Source organism: Neophocaena asiaeorientalis, unplaced genomic scaffold (genome assembly GCF_003031525.2).
Source record: "Neophocaena asiaeorientalis asiaeorientalis breed wild unplaced genomic scaffold, Neophocaena_asiaeorientalis_V1.1 scaffold597, whole genome shotgun sequence".
In the NCBI taxonomy this organism is placed as follows: domain Eukaryota; kingdom Metazoa; phylum Chordata; class Mammalia; order Artiodactyla; family Phocoenidae; genus Neophocaena; species Neophocaena asiaeorientalis.
In genome coordinates this window covers 1353008-1377460 of record NW_020172664.1, presented here as the reverse complement: position 1 = coordinate 1377460, position 24453 = coordinate 1353008, and the positions used below count along the sequence as shown (strand labels likewise).

The window sequence follows — 24453 nt, the reverse complement described above, 5'->3', positions numbered from 1 at the left end:
GGCTCCTTAGCTGCGGCTCCAGGGCTCCTTAGTTGCGGCAGGCGGGCTCCTTAGTTGTGGCATGTGAACTCTGAGTTGCGGCATGCATGTGGGATCTAGTTCCCTGACTAGGGATTGAACCTGGGCCCCCTGCATTGGGAGAGTGGAGTCTTATGCACTGTGCCACCTGGGAAGTCCCTCTGTTTTCTTTTTTTTTAAATTGAAGCGTCGTTGGTTTACAGTGTTGTGTTTCTGGGAAGTCCCTCTGTTTTCCTTTTTTTTAAATTGCCACCTGGGAAGTCCCTCTGTTTTCTTTTTTTTAAATTGAAGTGTCGTTGGTTTACAGTGTTGTGTTTCTGGTTTACAGCAAAGTGATTTAGTTATACGTATATATATTCTTTTTCGTGTTTTTTTTCCATTATGGTTTATTACAGTATATTGAATACAGTTCCCTGTGCTAAACAGTAGGACCTTGTTGTTTATCTATGTTATATATAGTAGTTTGTACCTGCTAATTCCAAGCTCCTAATTTATCTCTCCCCCACCCCCTTCCCCTTTGGTAACTCTCAGTTTGTTTTCTGTGTTTATGAGTCTGTTTCTGTTTTGTAAATAAATTCATTTGTATCATATTTTATATTCCACTTATAAGTGATGTTGTATGGTATTTGTCTCTTTCTTACTTTCTTCACTTAGTGTGATAATCTCTAGGTCCATCCATGTTGCTGCAAATAGAATTAATTCATTCTTTTTATGGCTGAGTAGTATTCCATTATATATATACACCACATGTTCTTTATCCCTTCATCTGTTGATGTAAATTTAGATTGCTTCCATGTCTTTGCTATCATAAACAGTGCTGCTGTGAACATTGGGGTGCATGTATCTTTTCGAATTAAGAGTTTTCTGTGGATATGGCCCAGGTATGGGATTGCTGGATGTTATGGCAACTCTATTTTTAGTTTTTTAAGGAACCTCCATACTTTTTTTTCCATAGTGGCTGTATCAATTTATGTTCCCACCAACGGTGTAGGAGGGTTCCCTTTTCTCTACACCCTCTCCAGCATTTATCATTTGTAGACTTTTTAATGATGGCCGTTCTGACTGGTGTGAGGTGATACCTCATTGTAGTTTTGATTTGCATTTCTCTAATAATTAGCAGTGTTGAGCATCTTTTCATGTGCCTATTGGCCATCTGTATGTCTTCTTTGGAGAAATGTCTGTTTAGGTCTTCTGGCCATTTTTTGATTAGGTTGTCTGTTCATTTTTCTAATTAAAGAAATATGTCTGTATCAGATTATTGCCACAGCAGAGGAAATTAAAATTCAGTATATGAAGTTTCTTCCTATTTTAACTTTTAAAGGATTGCCTATAAATCAGATAATCTCCATTATATTTCTATTAATTGTTTCAGCTTTACACAGTATTATATTCTATGTTAATTTGCCTTGTTAATAGATTGTTTTACTTTGAAGATGCATTGAGTTTGAAAATTCTTTACCAGGATGAATTTACTTTAAAAAATGAAAACAATGTACAATAATGTAGGACTTGTGAGGATATACGATAATGTTTTTTAAAAGTTGTCTCATTTTTAAAAAAATTTGTAGTTAAGTGTTTCTTACCTGTAGATGGACTATAGCAGATTTTCTTTTCTTTCTTTTCTTTTTTTTACTTTTCTCATTGTTTTATTATTATTTTTTAAATTTTAAGTTTTTTATTGAAGTATAGTTGATGTACAATGTTATATAAGTTACAGGTTTACAATATAGTGATTCACAATTTTTAAAGGTTATACTTCATTTATAGTTACTTTAAAGTATTGGCTCTATTCCACATGTTGTACAATATGTCCTTGTAGCTTATTTTATACCTAATAGTTTGTACCTCTTAATCCCATACCCCTATATTGCCCCTCCCTCTTCCCTCTCCCCACTGGTAACCACTAGTTTGTTCTCTATATCTGTGAATCTGCTTCTTTTTTGTTATATTCATTAGTTTGTTGTATTTTTTAGATTCTATGTGTAAGTGGTATCATACAGTATTTGTCTTTCTCTGAATTCTTTCACTTAGCATAATGCCCTCCAAGTCCATTCATGTTGCTGCAAATGGCAAAATTTCATTCTTTTTTATGGTTGAGTAGTATTGCATTGTGTGTGTGTGTGTGTGTGTGTGTGTGTGTGTGTGTGTGTGTGTGTGTGTGTGTGTGTGTGTGTGTGTGTGTGCATCTATATCTCACATCTTCTTTATCCATTCATCTGTGTATTGGACACTTAGGTTACTTTCATATCTTGGGAATTGTAAATAATGCTGCTATGAACATTGGGGTTTATGTATCATTTCTAATTAGTGTTTTTGTTTTTGCTTTTGGATGTATACCCAGGAGTGGAATTGCTGGGTCATAGGGTAGCTCTATTTTTTAGTTTTTTGGGAAACCTCCATACTGTTTTCCACAGCGGATGTATCAATTTACTTTCCCATCAACAGTTAATGAGGGTTTCCTTTTCTCCATATAGCAGATTTGATTTTCAAATTATTTTGATAGTTATCTCTTGTTAAGATTAGTTAAATACTTGGTTGACAAAAATTCTTTTTGTTGTTGTTGTTTTTTGTTTTTTGGCCACGCTGAGTAGCTTGTGGGATCTTAGTTCCCTGACCAGGGATCAAACCCAGGCCCTGGTAGTGAGAGTACTGAGTATTAACCACTGGACCTCCAGGAAATTCCCCAAAATATCTTTATTTGCTGTAAATAAGAAGAAGCTACTAAGCAGAATTTAAACCACACTTTTTGCCTCTCCTTTCTATGAAAGCTAGGCCTGGGGCTATTTTCCCTACCATTGGGATGGGGGGAGTATGGTTAGTTGTGGGTGGTGTTATAGGAACAGAAATAGTAGAAATGTAGGCCAGCGAGTTAGAGTTTGAACATCACATTAGTAGCCTGGAAAAAATAAATATTAAGAAAGTGTAAGAGAGTAATATTTGAAGCCAAGTTCAGGAAAAGAATCCAGAGATTTTGAATCTAGGTAATATGATTATTCCAGAGAACTATATAGGTTAAGAAAGCCCCGGTAGAACCAAAAGATTGGATATTAACTCGCTGTTAAGGTAGAATAAAGTGTGGGATTTCATAGTTTTCCTCTGAAGAGATCATCCTTCTCCTCCACTGCTGACACTTCAACAATTCAAGATGCTCACAGGACTGCTGGTACAATTTATGCTAAAATGGGAGTCAGAGAAGCAATTGATTCTTCCCATAGCACCTCCCATTATTCTCAGGATCTTAAGTCTTCCTGAGTGATTGCCTCTGATCAGTGAATGTTCTTTGCCACTGGTGAGCTCTTCAACTTTATGTTCTTGCCTTCAGTATCTTGCCTTCTTGTTTTCAGTACTTTTTCTCCTACATCTGGACAAGGAATTATGTGTATGCCATGGGGATAAAAAACATAATCACATGGAAGATTTTTCAGTGTGAAGATGTGAACAGTAGTTTAAAGTTCATGTTCCATTATACATTTTAATTAAGAGTTTCATTATTAAATTTATTCTCTCTGACCTGTTTTTTGTAGACTGGTTTTGGACTTTTTCTACCTAGGCAGTCCACCAAATCATGGGCTCTAGGACTTAAGGTTTATGATAATTTCTTGCTGGGCAGGAATAGACTCTTCCTGGTTCACCACTATTTTTTTTTTTGTATAAACAATCACGCTCCCTACCTCTGCAACCAAAAGACAGATGTTTTATACAGAAACCTTTCTTAATCATCTGTCTATAGGGATTTTTTCCTTACAATATTTCCTTTAGAAGGTGTCTCCCACAAAACTGAGAGGTTAGAGAGTTTTCTTCTGGTGGAACAACTAGAGTCCTTAAGATCTGATAAGAAAATTTGTGCTTTGTTCAATTTTGGTTTCCCTTCTTGCACCCATTTAATATCTTGTGGGTTTTTTTGAGCATTGGAAGCCTTCTGGAGTTTCTCATAAAGTGTCATCACTTTGTCAGAATCACAGTTTGGTTCTGGAATCTCCTTAGGTGACATAAATGGAAACCTTGTACTTTGCTAAGTAGCTCCCTCCCTTGGAGGTTCTCTGTATCTTGTGTTTAATTCTATGATCTCATGTCCCATTTATGGATTTGCTTGTTATATATTCACTTGAATGTCCTATAGGAACTTCAAACTTAGCATTTCTGAAAGTAACCTCATTATCTTCTCACTAAATCTGTGTTTTCTGTATTTCCTATCTCAGATAGCAGTATCTCCTATTTTCACAAGTCAGAAACTGGGGAGTACTTTAGACTTTTCAGGAGTATTTATACTCTATGTAGTTTGTTACAAAGTCCTACTTAGTAACTATCTGTAGGTTCTGTATCCTCTGCTGTACATACCCGGACTGTTGTTATATCAAATTAATTATTCTTCTTATCTCTAGTATTTTCTCCTTTTGCTTATTATCCTAAAATTCAACTTTAACCACATCAGTCACTCTTCAGTGATTCCCAGTTACTCTTTACCTAAGCTCAGATTCCTCAGCATGAAACAAAAGCGTCATCTCTGGATACTCCCTCTTCCTGTGTGCTACAGAAGTACACATCTCATAAACTTTTGACTACACTGGTTGTTTCCTCTACCTAGAATGCCTTCCATTCTTCTAAATTTTCCAGTCTGATGAATTACTGCTTTTTTCCCCCCCCAAAAGCTGACTTAAGTATCACTTCATCTGTAAAATCTACCTTCCTCTGTCTCACTACTACTAGCAAGAGATGGTCTCTTCCTCCTCAGTGCATATGTCTGTTGTACTTTTCACACTACATTATAATTGCATATTTTGTGTTTTTAACTGGACAGTGAGTTTTTAAAGTGAGGGGATATATCCTATTTATTTTTACCTTCCTGAGATCTAGCACTGTGCCTAGCATGAGATGTACAAAAAGTTTTTTTTTTGAAGGAATTTAGAGCTGAGCTTTAGCTTCTCTAGGGAGAATTTTTTAAAGTAAAAGGCAGACTTTCATTTGTATTGGGTTTTTTTTTCCTCATTCTAATGTGATAGATGAATCCACTATGAGTAGTGTGATGCTTAATTAGTCATTAAATACCTAAAGTTCATAGTCTCAGTTAACATTTTCATATTATATCCCCTGGCACACATTTTAATAGTGTTCTTTAGGGGAAAATGGGACTAAATGGTCAAATAAGTTTTGGAAACTTGGGTTAAATAAAGTTAAACATATTTCTTATGAATTGTAAATCCCCTGGAAGGGAGGTAAAGTATGTAATATTTATCTTACTTATTTAAGCATAGAACCCTTTTTTCAAGGAGTATCTATTGATAATGTGTGAAATGTTAGTTTTGTACATAACACTGTTTGGAAGCAGTGTTCTAAATAAATAATTTTTTACTCTGAAAACCAAAAATCATAGACAAAATAAGTTTGGGCACAGAGGGAGAAAGGGAATTCTGATTTTTTTTTCAGTGAGTAGGTTAATAATGGTAATGGAGGAGAAGGGATAATGATTTTCTTAAGCACAAGCCTCTGGAGCCAGCCTTTAGGTCTAGGTGAGGGCAGAGCTAGATTTCTGTGGTTTGCGTTGTCTGATTACTTGGGATTAGAAAGGTCTGATTAGCAGTAGTGTATTCTTCAGAGAAAATTCACCCTAAAGAGGCAGTGGGTAAACTTTCTACATGCTAACAGAACAGAGTAGCTACAATCTGACCTATCACAACAGAGGGAATGTTCCACTAGTATGCATTATGTAAGGACATTAAAATCCTGGAATTAAGCCTATGTTTTTTTCAATCTCTGATAATAAAGTTCTGATAGTGAAGTATCACTAAAATGCGTAAAAAAAATACAAGGCTTCTCAACTTATTAATCTGTATAAATGTTCATTTTTGTCAATAATTAAGTCAGTTGTGGGATAACAGCTTCTGCATTCCTAGTCTTCACAAGCTGTGGTCATTTTCTGTGGAAAGTAAAATAAGCTTGCAGCTTGATACCATAGTTCCTTCTGTGAGGTTAGTAGACATTTTTCTCTACAAATAATCCATTGGAGTTAAGGCAGCATATTTTATGTATGTTCCTGTATGTATCATATCTTTTAAATTTTTCTAGTGTTTTTAAATTAATGTATTTGGTTTTCCTCTTAAAAAACAACTAGTGGTAATTGTTTTGTAAAACCTTGACAGTGCTCCAAACCAAAGGTCATTAAAATAATTGAATCATTATTTGACCTGAATCACTCAAAGGAAGAGGAGTATACTCATTGGTAATTGATATAAAGCTTAACTCTAGGATGCAAAACAAAGTCTAAATAATGGAACTATTAGACATAGACTTTAATATTAATTAATTAATATTGGCGTGGCCAGAAAGTTCCTTCGGGTTTTTCCATAAGATGTTATGGAAAAACCCAAATGAACTTTTTGACCAACCCAGTGTATTCAAGGAATTATAAGGCAAGATTGAGAATTTGGAGATCATTGGAAACCATAAAACGAATCATCTGGAGATTCTAAAACTGAAAATATATTAACAAATTAAGAACTCATCGTATAGGAGGCAGAACATATTAGACACAGCTGAAGAAAGAATTAATGAACCAGAAGATGGGTCAGAGGAAAATATCCAAATTGAAGCTCAGAAAGACAAAAGAATGGAAAGTACAGGAAAGAGTTTAGACACATGGGGTAAGGTGAAAAGGTTTAATGTATATGTAATTATAGTCCCAGAAGGAGAAAAGAGAGAATAGGGCATAAAAAATATGGACAGACCTTGAAGCCACAAAAGTGCTATGAATTCTAAGCAGAAGAAATACAAACCCATATTTAGGCATATAATAGTAAAATACTGAAAACTAACAAAGAAAAAATTTAAAACAGCCAGAGGAAAAAATGTATTATCTTCAAAAGGACAATAATAACATCAGTCAATAGCTGACTTCTCAGCAGAATCAGTGGAAGCCAAAACACAGTGAAAAGTATATCTGAAGTGCTGATAAGCCTTATGTGTCAACCTAGAATTCTGTACCTAGCTAAAATCTTTTAGAAATGAAGGTGAAAGGAAGGTATTTTTCAGATAAATAAAAACCTAGAGAATTTTTTTTAGCAGACCTGCACTAAAGGAAATATTAGTGTTTTCAGACATAAAATCATCCCAGTTAGAAGGCCAGAGATGCAGAAGTAAATAGAAAGGGCAACTATTTGGGATAAAACTACATATCTATTGGCTGTATGAAACAAAATCATCTTATAAGGTTTATGTATGTATAGAATTAACAGTGTGAAACAACAACCATACTTAAGTTGGGAGGGGAATTGATATGAGTTTTAAAAACTGTTAAATTATGCTGCTTTCAGAAGACATATCTTACATATAAACATATAGAGAGGTTGAAAGCAAAAGGATGGAAGAGTTGTATCATGAAAAGATTAACCAAGAGAAAGCTGATGTATGTACATTAATATTAAAGTAGGCTTTAAGACAAAAAGCTTAAGAAAGAGTAACATTTCATAGTGATAAAAGGTTCAGTTCATCAGGAAAATAAACAATTCTAAATTTATTTCTATCTAATAACATAGTCTCAAAATATATAAAGGCAAAAATTGTCAGAATTAAAAGGAGAAATAGACATCTTGACAATCATAATAGATTTCAACACTCCTCTCAGTAACTACTAGAGCCAATAGATATAGTAAGGATTTAGTCCTTTAAAATAATGATTAGCAACTTTGACCTAATTGACACATGTAACACTGTATCTCTTGATTTCAGAATATACATTTTTTTTTTTTTCGGTACGCGGGCCTCTCACTGTTGTGGCCTCTCCCGTTGCGGAGCACAGGCTCCGGATGTGCAGGCTCAGCGGCCATGGCTCACGGGCCCAGCCGCCCTGCAGCATGTGGGATCTTCCCGGACTGGGGCACGAACCCATGTCCCCTGCATTGGCAGGCAGACTCTCAACCACTGCACCACCAGGGAAGCCCCAGAATATACATTTTTAAAGAACATTTATCAAAATTGATTATGTTTTGGTCCATAGAGGAAATGTCAATACATTTCAAAGGATTGAAATAATACAGAACATATTATCTGGCCACATTGGAATTATTCCTGAAACTGGTAATAAATAGATAAGTAGAAAATCCCTATATATTTGGAAATTAAGAAATAAAATTCTAAATAACCCATGGGTCAAAGAAGAAACTCATTTGAAACCAGAAAATATTTTGAACTATAATGAAAATGTGATATATGAAAAACTTGTAGGATATGATAAAAGTCAAATTTAAGGGAAATTTGTAGGCTTAAATTTATAAATTAGGAAAGAAAGGCAGAAATCAATGATCCTAAGTATCCATTTCAAGAAATTAGAGAAACAGTAGCAAGTTAAACTCAATGAAAGTAGAAGTATTGATGTGACACAAAAAGCACAGGCAACATAAACAAAAATAAGTGGAATTACATCTAACTCAAAAGCTTCTGCATAGCAAAGGAAACAGAGTGAAAAGACAACCTACGGAATGGAAGAAAATACTTGCAAACTGTATATCTGATTAGGGGTTAGTCTCCCAAATATGTAAGGAAATCATACAACTTAATAGCAAAAAACAAAACAAAACTAATCACCTGATTAAAAAGTGAGCTAGGGATTTGAAAAGACATTTCTCCAAAGGAGACATAAAAGTGGCCAACAGATATATGAAAAGATGCTAAACTTTATTAACCATTAGGGAAATGCAAATCAAAATCACAATGGGATGTCACTTTACACCTATCAAGATGGCTATTATCAAAAAAACAAAAGATAGCAAGTGTTGGTAAGGATGTAGAGAAATTAGAACTCTTGCAAAATGTTGGCAGGAATACATTATGGTGTAGCTGCTATGGAAAACAGTATGGAGGTTCCTCAAAAAGTTAACAATGGGGACTTCCCTGGTGGCGCAGTGGTTAAGAATCTGCCTGCCAATGCAGGGGACATGGGTTTGAGCCCTGGTCCAGGAAGATCCCACATGCCACAAAGCAACTAAGCCCGTGTGCCACAACTGCTAATCCTGCGCTCTAGAGCTCACGAACCACAACTACTGAGCCTGCATGCCACAACTACTGAAGCCCACGTGCCTAGAGCCTGCGCTCCGCAACAAGAGAGGCCACCACAGTGAGAAGCCCGAGCACCGCATCCAAGAGCACTGCTCGCCACAACTAGAGCAAGTCCATGCGCAGCAATGAAGACCCAACGCAACCAAAAAAAATTAAATCAACTAATTAAAAAAAAAGTTAACAATGGAGCTATCATATGTTCTACTATGGGTATTTATCCAAAAAACCTGAAATCGGGGTCTTGACGAATATTAGCACTCCCCTGCTCTTTGCAGCATTATTCACAATATCTAAGATGTGGAAACAATGTAAATATCCATTGACAAATGAATGGATTAAGAAAATGTGGTATGTACCTGTAATGGAATACTATCCAGTCTTTAAAAAGGAAATTATCAGCTATCTAAGTTAGTCAAATTCATAGAATCAAAGAGTGGGATGGTGGTTACCAGGGGGAAGTGAGGAGTTACTAATCAACAGACATAAAGTTTCAGTATAGATGAACAAGCTCTAGGGAATTCCTTGGCAGTCCAGTGGTTAGTGATACCTACCAGGGTTCTTGGCCTTCCCTAATCAGTAGAAATTGACTAGAGGCCAGACAAGAAATTCAGCCAAGGCTTTTTTGGGGCCCCTGCTGCAGCAGGGGGGGAGTGAGAACAGACAACAGGTTCCCTTGCTTGCTTACTCCCTGAGGAGGGGTGAGCTTGTTCCTTATATGGGGTGAGGGTAGGGATGTGTCCATGGGTCAGGCTGGAGGGGTGACTTAGGTGTTTTGCCCACCCTTTAGGTGGCCTAATGTGTAGAGGGCATGCACAGTACCCTGCTTTTGCTCTGGGCTCTTAAAAAGTGGCAGTGGGGTTTTTTGGTCCCTTTGTATCTTTTGTCCACAGTTTGCCCCAACTGTGCATGCATCCAGTTATTTTTAGTCCCTTATAGTTTCTTTGTATTTTGTTGCTGGAGGAGAGGTTCATCCAGGTGCAAGTTTTGCAGCATTGAAGCAAAGGGTCCCAGGTCCTAGGGCTGTCTCAGTTAGAACTCTGAGCTTTCACTGCCGTGGGCCCAGTTCTGTCCCTGGTCGGGGAACTAAGATCACACAAGCTGCACAGTGCGGCCAAAAAAAAAAAAATGATGAACAAACTCTAGAGGTCTTCTATAAATATCAGTATTATACCTATCAACAATAATGTATTAAATTATTGATATACATATTAATAATGTAATATGTATGTACACTTAAAAATTTGAGGGTAGATCTCATGTTAGTGCTTACCACAATAAAATAAAATTGAAAAAAAGAAACTAGAAGCAGATAATCAAGAGTAGAAATCAATATAATAGAAAACAAAATACAAAAGGGAGTATCAACAAAGACAAAAGTTGGTTCTTAGTCTTTTCAGATAAAATTGATAACCCCTGCAAGACTGTTGAAAAAAGGAGGGTGCAAATCATGAACAAAAATGGGACATCATTCCAGATCCTATACCTACAGACATTAAAAAGATGAGAAAATATGAATAATTTCTTGAACCAATTTTGACTACAATAATTTTTCAAATAAACTTAATTTTTCTTTTTCCCAAATAGGCACAGCAGCAGAAACTCTTCAGTGTTATTCTGCAGAAGCAAAATAATGTAAAATTTGGGAAGACTATATATATAAATGATAGAATTCCAGAAGAAAGGAATGAAATTGTATTGAAACCTGTATTTGAGGAAGAGGATGAGAATGAAGAGGAGGTGATGGGAATTTGTTTCTTTCTCTTTCTTTCTTTGTATCTTTTTTTGTTTCTATCTTTGTTTCTTCCTTCCTTCCTTTCTTTTCTTCCTTTTTTCCTTTCTTTCCTTCCTCCCTCCCTCATCTATTATTGGATATCTTTTATCTCTTGAGTTGTAATGTTGTCTGTGTGACACTCAGTCTTGCCATGTGGAAACTGAATTTACGTAGATCAGTTTGTAATGAGCTATTAGGGCAAAGGAGTTGTCTGAAATGTTAGACTGAATAATTGACAGATAAGCAAGATATATTGTAGATTATATTTGTAAGCTGCAGATAGTTGAACCTAGGTTTTCTGCCATAATTAGCAGTAAAAGTGTAAATTTAATGCTATTTTTGTAGTGATCACTGATAATTTAATTACCTGTGGCAGACATTTAATTGCATGATGGCTTAACCTTGCCATTTAGACTAATTCTGGATAGCCTACCTTTTTTTCCTTCGGCTGGTGCTGAGATACTACAAAATAATTTTAATATGATTAAAGTTAAGTTTTCAATTTCTTAAAAAAGTTTTACTAAGTCTAGAAACCTTGAAATTGTCCTAAATATTTGCTTTCTTTTATCCTCTTCATTCAAATTCATTCCTAGTCCTAGTGCTTCTTTTGTTCCCTCCACGAAGTCTTCTGTTGAGCCTACTTTTTATCTTTTCCGTTGAATTCCTTTTGAATTTAGTTAATACCATAAGGAGTCTAGTATTCCCACTTGTTTATAAGTTTTGCCTTGTCAGTGAGAGTTTAAATTCTTTTTCTAAGGACACTGTTGGGGTGTAGTAAGAACTTTTAATTGATTGATTAAAAAGGAACCATATAAATATGTGTCCATGGCTTCTCTGTGTTTGGGGGAACCACTGAGTGTTCAGTATGTACATTTGCATTATATGCCTGAGGATGAGTGAGTCTGTATGTATTTGTGAGTGTGTGTGTGTATATATATGTGTGTGTACGTATATGTATGTTAATATGTATATATGTATGTATACACATTTATGTTTGCATATATAGTAGATGTCTGATATACAGATAAATAAACAGCCTTAAATAGTTTAATGTCTTTCTAATGTGGAATTAATGTGGCCTGATTAGTCCCTTGAAATGAAATAAATGTTTTTGAAATCTACTTTTTTGCTCTTTCTTAATCAATATTCAGAGAATCTCTGAAAGTCTTTTCTCCCTTGAGATTCAGAATGGTAAAAATGGACCATCTAGTCTTCGTGTCTCAATTTTACGTAGTCTGTTTTGTATATCTTTAATTGCTGGGGACATTGCCGTCAGGCCCGACACCCAAATCCATACTCTAAGAGAAACTTGGTTGTTTCCCTGTTCTTTACGATCTATTTAATTATTACTACATTTTGTTTCTATCATTTTCCCAAATAAGTAACTCTATAATAAAAATAATTTAAGTTCACTCAGAGGTTTCATGAGAATAGAAATGTGTTCCTTTAAAAAGAGTTTATTTCTCAAGTTTGGGGAACTTTATATTACTGTTTCTTTAATTGTAAGGTGTACTTTAAAAAAATATTATTAACATCTCAGAATCAGGAAACATCTTAAAATTGATGATGCTACAGTTTCAAGTGGTAGTGTTTTTTTTCTTTGTTAGTGTTCCATAAAATAATAATGATGATTTCTTCAATTTGATGAAATAATTATAAGTCATGCATAAGAGAAGGAACTTCATCTATAGGTAAATCATACATTTGTACACCATCTTTACCAGAAGCAATAATGATGTATCTAGTTATCCATAGCAATTTTCTGGTAATCTATCAAGCATGATAAAGATATACAGTCTCTCCCCTTTATTACCTTATAATCTAAAATAGTCAACAATGATGATAAATATATGCAGAATGAATTACTAAACAAATGCCAAAACAAAATAGGCATTGTGTTTATAGTGTGTGCTTTTTATAGTTGATAAATGTTATAATACGAAGTCCATGAATCTCCTTGTCTAACTTTATATTATTCAACAGTAGACTAGTAGTTTGACCTATAATTTTTAAAAAATGGTTTTATTTTTCAGGTCTTAACTGTTCAGGATCTTGTTGATTTTTCCCCTGTTTACCGATGTTTGCACATTTATTCTGTTCTGGTAAGTATCTTTTGTATATGTGCATGGATATATATATATATATATATATGTCTGTGTGTGTATACATATGTGTGTATACACATTTGTGTGTGTATATTTGTATTATTAAAAAGACAGGTATGCATTTTAGGCCTGCTTTTCTAAAGGCTGACCACAAACTCATTGAGCTCTAAACCTTCATGCAATATTTACTTGTGAAATATCCACTGTGTGTAAGGCATTTATTTTTTTCTTTAACTTAATCGTGGTACACTTTCAAGTATACTTTTCATGTATGTTAAAAGAACCTTACATTTCTCCCTTCTTGCCTTTGTACTGTTGTATCACAGTTACTTTTAAGTATGTTTCTTCTACATTTGTTTACCCCACACTACATTGTTTTTAGTTTTGGTTAAACAATTATCTTTTTAAAAAACATAATCGCACTATTCTGATATAATTCATATACCCAAAATTTTACCCTTTTAAAGTATACAGTTCAGTGGTTTTAGTATAATTCACAAGGATGTGCAACCATTACAACTAATTCCAGAACATTTTATTGCTATAAAAAGAAACCTCTTACCTGTTAGCAGTCACTCCTTATTCTCCCCTCCCCCCAGTCCCTGACAACCATTAATTTACTTTCTGTCTCTATGGATTTGCCTATTCCGGATATTTCGTATAAACGGAATCATACTATATGTGGCCTTTTGTGTCCAACTTCTTTCATATAGGTAGAAGTTTAAGTTATTGATTGAGATCTGTCTTCTTTTTTATTTATTTTATTTTTAGCAATGTTGAATCTTTGTTGCTGCTCACGAGCTTTCTCTAGTTGTGACAGGTGGGGGCTACTCTTTGTTGTGGTGTGTGGGCTTCTCGTTGCGGTGGCTTCTCTTGTTGTGGAGCACGGGCTCTAGGTGTGTGGGCTTTGGTATTTGTGGCACGCAGGCTCAGTAGTTGCAGCACACGGGTTTAGTTGCTCTGTGGCATGTGGGGTCTTCCTGGATCAGGGATTTAACCCATGTCCCCTGTGTTACCAGGTGGAGTCTTTTTTTTTTTTTTTTAATTTTATTTATTTATTTATTTTTGGCTGCATTGGGTCTTCATTGCTGCACGAGGGCTTTCTCTAGTTGCGGCGAGCGGGGGCTACTCTTCGTTGCGGTGTGCGGGCTTCTTGCAGTGGCTTCTCTTGTTGCGGAGCACGGGCTCTAGGTGCACGGGCTCAGTAGTTGTGGCTCACGGGCTCTAAAGTGCAGGCTCAGTTGTGGCACATGGGCTTAGTTGCTCCGTGTCATGTGGGATCTTCCTGGACCAGGGCTCGAACCCATGTCCCCTGCATTGGCAGGCAGATTCTTAATCACTGAGCCACCAGGGAAGTCCTGGCAGATATATTCTTAACCACTATGCCACCAGGCAAGTCCCTTTCTTCTTTTTTTTTTTGTGGTACGCGGGCCTCTCACTGTTGTGGCCTCTGCTCCGGACGCGCAGGCTCAGCGGCTATAGCTCACGGGCCCAGCCGCTCCACGGCATGTGGGATCTTCCCAGACCGGGGCACGAACCTGTGTCCCCTGCATCGGCAGGTGGACTCCCAACCACTGGGCCACCAGGGAAGCCCCCTTTCTTCTTTTTTAATACAGACATTTAAAGCTATAAATTTCCTTCTAACCACTGCTTTAGCTGCATTCCATGAGTTTTGGTGTGTTGTGTTTTTGTTTCCATTTATCTCAAAGTATTTTCTAATTTCCTGTGATTTCTTCTTTAACCCATTAGTTATTTAGAAATGTGTTTAATTTCCATGTTTGTGAATTTCTGTTCACAAACAAAAGTTCTTCTGTCATTGATTCCTAATTTAATCCCACTGTAGTCACAGATCATACTTTGTATGATTCCAGTCCTTTTAAATTTATTGAGGCTTGTTTTATGGCATAACATATGCTTTATCCTGGAGAATGTTTCATGTATACTTGAGAATAATGTGTATCTGGCTGTTCTTGGGTGGTGTTTTCTATAGCCATCAGTTAGGTTTAGTTGATGATAGTGTTCAAATCTTCTTTATCCTTGTTGATCTTTTGCTTGTTTTGTCTGTTATTAAAAATGGGATTATTGAAGCCTCCAGCTATAACTGTTGAATTGTCTGTTCTTCCTTAGTTCTGCCATGTTTTGCTTCATATATTTTTGAGGCTTTGTTGTTATGTGTGTATATGTTTATAATTGTTATGTCTCTGTAGTAAGACCTTTTTTCACTATAAAATGTCTTTCTTTGTAATATTTTTTGTCTTAAATTCTATTTTGGCTGATATTAGTATAGGCACTCAGGCTCTTTTGGTTACTCTTGGCATGGTATATATATATTTTTTTTTTTTGGTATTTTTTTTTATTATGTTATTTTTGACCTTTTTGTGTCTTTGAATCTAAAGTGTGTCTCTTGTAGGATAGCATATAGATGGATCTGTTTTCTTTTCAGTTCAGTCTGCTGATCTCTTCCTATTGATTGGATTGTTTAGTTCATTTATATTTAATGTAATAACTGATAAGGTAGGATTTACATCTACTGGTTGTTTTAATGTCTGATGTCTTTTTTTTGTTCCTCTCTTTCTCCATTATTGCCTTCTTTTGCATCAAATAGATATTTTCTCATGTACCATTTTAATTCCCTTGTCATTTATTTATATGCGCACACACACACACACACACACACACATATTTATATATTTAGTATTTTCTTAGTGTTTGCCCTGGGAATTACAAGTAACATCTTTATTTTAAAACAGTATAATTAGTTCTCATTAATCCCTCTCCTTTGTGTTATTGTTCTCATACTAATTATATATTTACACATTAGCCATTGACACAGTTTTATAATTCTTTATGCAGTTGTTTTTTTAAATTAGAAGAAAAGAGTTACAAACAAAAATACACATATACTGTCTTTATATTTTCCTCTGTATTTACTTTTACTGGTACTTTTTATTTCTTCATGTGAATTAGAGTTACTGTCTAGTGTCCTTGCGTTTCTGCCTGAAGTACTCCTGTTAGTGTTTCTTTTAGGGAAGGTTCTGGTAGTGTCAAATTCTCTCAGTTTTGTTTATCTGGGAGTGTCTTAATTTCTCTTTTCCTTTTATTTTTTTTTGGCCACACTGTGTAGCTTGTGGGATCTTAGTTCCGCAACCAGGGATTGAACCTGGGCCCTCGGCAGTGAAAGCACAGAGTCCTAACCACTAGACCACCAGGGAATTCCCTCTCCTTTGCTTTTTAAGAGTAGTTTTGTTGGATATAGAATTCTTGGTTTTTCTTTCAGCGCTTTGAATATGTCATCCCACTGCCTTCTTAAGCCATTTACTTTTAAGGAGTTTTGAGGTTTGGATTATTTATGTAGTTGAAAAAAGAATGGTAATTATGTTAATTAGAGCAAATAGAACTATCTTTATTTGTTAACTTTTTTCTTTTAGTCCTCTATTAAAAGACAGGACTAGTTCAGCACTTCCTAGCTGAGATGAAAGTGATCTAACAGCACAATATCAATGTAAACTTGCTGTTTTACAGATAAGTAAGTGACGTTTCAAGTGTGTTGAACTTTATTGAATAGACCTTTAAGAAGAATTTCTCTTTTTAAAGCTATAATAAATCATAGTGTAGTATCAAAACAATAATACTTTTAGTCTAGTCTCTGATAAAATAGTTTTTTCAATGTGTGTGATTATAAGCTACCTTAACTTCATAGATTCTTTTCAATGTGAGGTGGTAGTATATACATTTAACTGCATTCATACCTGAGGCAAACAGAGGGTAGGTTCCATCACGATTACACTGCTATCTGTAGTAACATTGAAAACTAGGCTTCCTTTTGTCTAATCACATGAAGTTGTTTTTTTGTTTTGTTTTGTTTTTATAAATTTATTTTATTTATTTATTTTTGGCTGTGTTGGGTCTTCGCTGCTGTGTGTTGGCTTTCTCTAGTTGAGGCAAGCAGGGGCTACTCTTTGTTGCGGTGCACGGGCTTCTCATTGTGGTGGCTTCTCTTGTTGCGGAGCACGGGCTCTAGGCACACGGGCTTCAGTAGTTGTGGCGCATGGGCTTAGTTGCTCCGCGTCACGTGGGATCTTCCCGGACGAGGGCTCGAACCTGTGTCCCCTGCATTGGCAGGTGGATTCTTAACCACTGTGCCACCAGGGAAGCCCCACATGAAGTTTTATTCTTTCACAACTCCTTTAAATTGGATGTTCTCCTATAAGTTTTGAGTTTGGTGTAGAAGAATGATTTTTTGCTTTGATAGTGCTCAATTTTTCTGTCTTTTATGGCACCGTGCTACAGTGAGTTCCAGTAGGCACTTCTGTTACTTTGTATTATTCCTGTTCTATATGTGTATGATCTGCAAGAGACCATGAGTGTTGTTTGTTGTTCTTTCCCCAGTGCCTTCCATTTTACCTGATATTTCATAAAGATTTGCTGCATTTAGTAATTGACTCTTTAACACAACACTCAGTTTTTAATACAGACACATTATATACTTTATCTGGGAGTTTATGTCAACAGGCACTAAGTCCTCTGGGAAAGACTGTATCTTTATACCTGTGTAACAGATGTGGCTGTTGGCAGGTCTCAGTTTCTTGCCGCATGGGCTGTCTGCAAGTCTGCCTGATAGTCTTCATGACGTGGCAACTGGCTTTCCCCAGAAGTGAGTGATCTGAGAGAGGCCAAATGAAAACCATGATGCCTTTTATAACTTAATCTCAGAAGTAACATACTTTTACTTCTCCTGCATTCTGTTGGTCACGTAGACCAACCTTGGTACAATGTGGGAGGAGACAAGGGATCTTTGGGGGGTGTCTTGGAGGCTACCACACTTACTTTATAAAAGAAAGACATATCCTTCACTGATACCTGGTGGTACCATTGTGCATTGTCTTGATGTGTAAAAACTTCCAAGGTGCCAAATAAAGGAGAAGTCTTCTTTAATGATTAATCAAGGGACAGTATTCACAAAGGGTTCCTCCCTTTCTCTTCCTGTGCAGATTAATAGTAAACCATGTTAGAAATAGTATATTTTGTCCTGTGGTCAGATTTTCTTAGTTCTTATACAACATGTTCAGAAGTTGAGGCTTGCCAACTAATTTTCTTAATTTCCCTCACTGACAGCGATATTTTCTTTCGTCAGTCAAAAATGTATAAAGGCTAAGTGACAAGTTGGGCAACAGTCAAATTATTTGAACTTACCTTTAGTCTTCTTAATTGTCATGATACCAAACAAGGTTACTATCTATGAACCATAATGCCAGAACTTGTTCTTGGTATTCAATATGAAATACCATTCCGCATTTAAATCCAGTTGTTAAAAACTGAAAATTGACTCTTACGGGGTAAGGTTTTCTGTTTAGCAGTGTGTTTGTGTATGTGTATATGTACTCTTCTGATTTTATTTTAGGGTGATGAGGAAACATTTGAAAATTATTACCGAAAACAAAGAAAGAAACAGGCAAGACTGGTATTGCAACCCCAGTCAAATATGGTAAGTATGTGAAAATTTTGAATTGGTTATGTTGAAGTTTTTATCCTCTTTAATTTCTTCAAGGCATGCATTCAACTACAAATATTTATTGAATACCTACCATTTCCAATCATTGGTTTAGGTGTGAAGGTTACAGCAGTGAACAAAATGGCTATGGCTAAGTCCCTTCTCTCATGAACTTACATTCTATTGGGAAGATAGACTGTAAGTGAATAAATAAGACAATGAATACATAAAAAGATAAATAAGTAAATATATAAAATGTCAGGGAGTGATAATTAGTTTCTGACGATGTGGTAGGCTGTGTATCTTGATTAATTGTTCTACTGCAAAAACAACTAAAGGTGCTGGATAAAACATTTTTTAAAATCTTAAATTCTTTTTAAATGTACTGAGGATCAGGTAGGAAAGTATAGTCCTGACAAAGACGAAATAAGTAATCTGAAAGGGCTTTGTTTGTGGGATTTTTATTAGTCATTCTCAAGAATATATGTATTTTTTTGGTTATAAAATTGTGATGTATTCACTGTAGAAAAATAAGGAAAAATTGAAATAAAATAATCCATAATGTAAAAAAAAAAAGCAAACTAAGTCAATATGGAACTGTTCTATATGTTGGTTACGGTGATAGGTATGTGACTAGATGTATTTGTGAAAACACATAGAAACAGCACATGAAAAAGAGTTTTGTTCATGTAACTTATACCTCAGTACACCTAAATATAAGAAAAACAAAACAGGAAAACCTAAATGAGGAAAGAAATTCAGACAGGCATAATGAAGAACTGAATGTAGCTTTTATCCTAGGGGCATGGGCTGAATGGGAAAGCATAAGTTTTGAGGACATAGGGGTACAGGGGGCTAAGCATAGAGTCACCCAAAGTGGGTGATAAGAGACTGTCTCCTTTGTAAGGCTGAGACTCCAAAGAATTATAGCCCATTATTAGTATGACCTAGAGATAAAACCATCTAGCAAAAACTCTCTGGTCCTCTGCCAAATACACTAAAGAAAATTGCCTATCCCAAATCCTAGTGCTGAGTGAACAAAGAGAAAAAAATCTCTGAGAATTCATAACAAGCAGTTCCTCAGATGTGTTTGCAATCCAAATTCATTCTACTTGGATAATGAAAAAAATCTCAAGCTGAAAATTTAAAGTGGTTCCATTTTGATATTGTCTCCAGGTGCCTAGTAGAAGCAAATGCAGTTCTTCTCCGAACCTTCATACCAAATTAAAGGATATCCATAGTTGAGGTTTCAAGGAAAATTAGCAACTCATACTCAGAATTAGCTATCAAACAAGTGAGAATCATTAGAAATATTGACAACAGAAATCAATTGTAAAAGACTTTCAATGTTTGAGTTATTAGGCATAAAATATAAAATAACACTATTATATTTAAAGAAATAAAAGGCAAGCTTAAAAAAAAAAAAAAAAAGGCAAGCTTGCTGATATCATTAGGCAACAAGAAACTCTAAAGGAATTACCAAAAAAATGTGGAAAAAAAATCAAGTAGAATACCTAGTAATTAAAGATATATTAGCCAGGGCTTCCCTGGTGGCGCAGTGGTTGAGAGTCCGCCTGCCGATGCAGGGGACACGGGTTTGTGCCCCGGTCCAGGAAGATCCCACATGCCACGGAGCGGCTGGGCCTGTGAGCCATGGCCGCTGAGTCTGCGCGTCCGGAGCCTGTTCTCCTCAATGGGAGAGGCCACAGCAGTGAGAGGCCCGCGTACCACAAAAAAATAAAAAATAAAAAAAAAGATATACTAGCCAACATGAAAAATTTTGTGAACAGGTTGATGAATTCTCTTAGTTGATCTGAAGAAATTGCTAGACTACATCATAGAGTGACAAAAGAATAAAAATATAGAAGAAAGATAGAGGAGATACAGAGAGGTCTAACATATTTAGTTGCAGTTTTAGAAAGAGAGGATAGAACAAGAGGGACAGAGGAATATTTGAGGTAATACCTGAGAACTTACTAAGACAGATGAGAAACAGAAACCTACAGTCAAGTCCAAGGAATCCAAGTAGGTTAAATAAAAAGAAGTACATTTTTAGAGAACTTAAAATGAAAATGTAGAACACCAAAGATAAAGAGAAAATAGAAGACCTGAAAAACATTATGAGCTAAGTGAACTAATTGACATTTATCGAATAATTCACCCAAAGCAGCAGAATACACGTGCTTTTCCAAGTGTACCTGGAAGTTTCACCAAGATAGATCATATTCTGGGTAATAAAATAAATCTCAATAAATATTAAAAAACTTGAAATTGTACAGTGTGTCTTTTTACTACAAGAGAATGAAATTATCCATGTGCAAAAAAATGAATGTTGATGCTTACCTCATTCAACATTTCAAGAAATGGATCATGGACCCAAATATAAGAGCCAAAATTGTAAAACTTTTAGAAAAAACAAAGGTTAAAATCTTTGTGACTTTGGGTTAGGCAGTATTTTCTTGGGTGACATACATAAAGCATGAACCATAAAAGAAAGAAATTGATAGATTGAACATCAAAATGGAAAACTTCTACCCTTCAAAAGGCAGTATCAAGAAAATGAAAAGGCAAGACATAGATGGAGAGAACATTTGCAAAACTCATGTCTAATAAAAGGCTTGTATCCAGAATATATAAAGAACTTGTATAACTAACTAAAGACAGACTAAAAAGATTCAAATAGACATTTTACCAAAGATACACAGATGGCAAGTAAGCACATGAAAAGATGTTAAATATCATTTTTCATCAGGGAAATGCAAATTAAAACCACAATGAGACACTTCTACATACCTACTAGAATGGCTAAAATTAAAAAGATCGATAATAGCAAGTGCTGGTGAGGATTTGGAGCAGGTAGAACTCTCATAAACTTCTGATAGGTATAAATATTGTACTGCCACTTTGGAAAATAGTTTGACAGTTTGTTATAATGTTAAGCATACACTTGCCATATGACCCAGCACTTCTAGGTTTTCACCTGTGAGAGATCAAAATTTATCCACATAGTGGCTCATATGTGAATGTTTATAGTAGCTTTATTCATAAATGGCAGAAACTGGAAACATCTCAAATGTCTGTGAGCTAGTGAATAGACAAACAGATTGTTGTATCTCGGGCTTCCCTGGTGGCGCAGTGGTTGAGAGTCTGCCTGCCAATGCAGGGGACACGGGTTTGTGACCCGGTCCGGGAAGATCCCACATGCCATGGAGCAGCTAGGCCCGTGAGCCATGGCCACTGAGCCTGCACGTCTGGAGCCTGTGCTCCGCAACGGGAGAGGCCACAACAGTGAGAGGCCTGCATACCAAAAAAAAAAAAAAAGTTGTACCTCAACGTAATGGAATACTACTCAGCAGTAGAAAAGGAACTGATACATGAAGTGACATGGATAAATCTTAAAAACACTATTCTAGGTGAAAAAATTCAGATACAGCAAAGTTATGTATAGTACGATTTGTGTTACATGACATTTTTGAAAAGGCAAAACTATGGGATAGAATGGGATCTGTGACAACGGGCCAGGGTTGGGCAGAGTGATTCACTATAGAGGGGCATAAAGGGAACTTTTTATGAGATGGAAATATTCTATATCTTGATTTTGGTTGTGGTGACACAAATGTCTACGTTCATCAAAACTCATCGGACTCTGTATGTAAAAAGCGTTTTAATTTTGCTTTATGTAAATTATGCCTCAGTAAATTTGACTTTAAAAGCAAAGATAAAGAGAAGACCTCAGAAATACCCAGAGAGAAGAGATTATTTTCAAATAAACAAGACAGTGGAATATTTTCAGTGCTGAAGGAAAATAACTGTCTTCCTGGGATTCTATATTCAGCGGAACAAGGGCAAAGATAGACATTTTCAGGCAAAGAAGAGGAGAGTTTGTTACCAAGACACCCTTACTAAAGAAAGGATATACTGCAGTCAAAAGGAAAGTGATGCCAAATGGAAGATATGAGATGCTAGAATGAATGAATAGCAAGGAAAGTATAAATATGTGGACAAATCTGTGTTGACTGTAGAAAATAATATTAATAAAATATTATGGACATTAAAACAAGATAGAGTTGAAATGCACAGTAACAATAACATAAACATTAGAGTGAGATGGAAGTTAATGAAGTGAAACTGTTCTACACTTTTGGAATTGTCCAGAAAAGAGTAAAATTATTGATTAATTTTAGAGTTTGATTACTTAAGTATGCATAATGTAATTTCTGTAACCACTAAAAGAATAGAAACAATATATACTTAAATATAATTTTTATTTTTTCTCTACATCTGTGTCTCAATTTCTGCTCTGCAAACCAGTTCATCTGTACCATTTTTCTAGGTTCCACATATATGTGTTAATATACGATATTTGTTTTTCTGACTTACTTCACTCTGTATGACAGTCTCTAGATCCATCCACGTCTCTACAAATGACCCAATTTCATTCCTTTTTATGTCTGAGTAATATTCCATTGTATATATGTACCACATCTTCTTTACCCATTTGTCTGTCGATGGGCATTTAGGTTGCTTCCATGAACTGGCTACTGTAAGTAGTGCAGCAATGAACATTGGGGTGCATGTGTCTTTTTCAATTACAGTTTTTCTCTTCATCTGTTGGTATCATCTTTAATTTCTTTCATCAGTGTCTTATAGTTTTCTGCATACAGGTCTTTTGTCTCCCTAGGTAGGTTTATTCCCTGGTATTTTATTCTTTTTGTTGCAATGGTAAATGGGAGAGTTTCCTTAATTTCTCTTTCGGATTTTTCTTCATTAGTGTATAGGAAAGCAAGAAATTTCTGTGCATTAATTTTGTATCCTGCAACTTTACCAAGTTCATTGATTAGCTCTAGTAGTTTTCTGGTGGCATTTTAAGGATTCTCTATGTATAATACCATGTCCTCTGCAAACAGTGACAGTTTTACTTCTTCTTTTCCAATTTGTATTCCTCTTATTTCTTTTTCTTCTCTGATTGCCGTGGCTAGGACTTCCAAAACTATGTTGAATAATAGTGGTGAGAGTGGACATCCTTGTCTTGTTCCTGATCTTAGAGGAAATGCTTTCAGTTTTTCACCATTGAGAATGATGTTTGCTGTGGGTTTGTTGTATATGGCCTTCATTATGTTGAGGTAGGTTCCCTCTATGCCCACTTTCTGGAGAGTTTTTATCATAAATAGGTGTTGAATTTTGTCAAAAGCTTTTTGTGCATCTATTGAGATGATAATATGGTTTTTATTCTTCAGTTTGTTAATATGGTGTATCACACTGATTGATTTGCATATATGGAAGAATCCTTGCATCCCTGGGATAAATCCCACTTGGTCATGGTATATGATCCTTTTAATGTGTTGTTGGATTCTGTTTGCTAGTATTTTGTTGAGGATTTTTGCATGTGTATTCATCAGTGATATTGGTCTGTAATTTTCTTTTTTTGTAGTATCTTTGTCTAGTTTTGGTATCAGGGTGATGGGGGCCTCATGGAATGAATTTGGGAGTGTTCCTTCATCTGCAATTTTTGGAAGAGTTTGAGAAGGATGGGTGTTAGCTCTTCTCTAAATGTTTGATAGAATTCACCTGTGAAGCCATCTGGTCCTGGACTTTTGTTTGTTAGAAGATTTTTTTTTTGCGGTACGCAGGCCTCTCACTGTCGTGGCCTCTCCTGTTGTGGAGCACAGGCTCCAGACGCGCAGGCTCAGCGGCCATGGCTTACGGGCCCAGCCACTCCACGGCACGTGGGATCCCCCTGGACCAGGGCACGAACCCGTGTCCTGTGCATCGGCAGGCAAATTCTCAACCCTAATTCTTTTTCTGGAAGGTTGCCTATCTCCACTTCATTTAGTTGTTTTTCTGGGGTTTTATCTTGTTCCTTCATCTGGTACATAGCCCTCTGCCTTTTCATCTTGTCTTTCTGCGAATGTGGTTTTTGTTCCACAGGCTGCAGGATTGTAATTCTTCTTGCTTCTGCTGTCTCCTTGCTTCTGTCCTTCTTGCTTCTGTTCTTCTTGCTTCTCTACTTAAATATAATT

At 35.9% G+C, this 24453-nt stretch overlaps 1 protein-coding gene across 10 annotated transcripts in view; it reads left to right on the top strand.

The window, feature by feature from the left end:
- EXOC6 (exocyst complex component 6) overlaps positions 1 to 24453 on the top strand; it is a 192321-nt gene that overhangs the window by 46930 nt on the left and 120938 nt on the right. For all 10 annotated transcript variants that reach the window (XR_003002485.1, XM_024739500.1, XM_024739505.1 and 7 more), the window contains exons 7-9: positions 10651 to 10803; positions 12871 to 12939; positions 18344 to 18427. Coding sequence is in view for 9 of the 10 variants with exons in the window: in XM_024739500.1 (XP_024595268.1) it covers positions 10651 to 10803; positions 12871 to 12939; positions 18344 to 18427 (306 nt within the window). In the remaining variant the exon portion in view is untranslated. The remainder of the gene's footprint in view (positions 1 to 10650; positions 10804 to 12870; positions 12940 to 18343; positions 18428 to 24453) is intronic.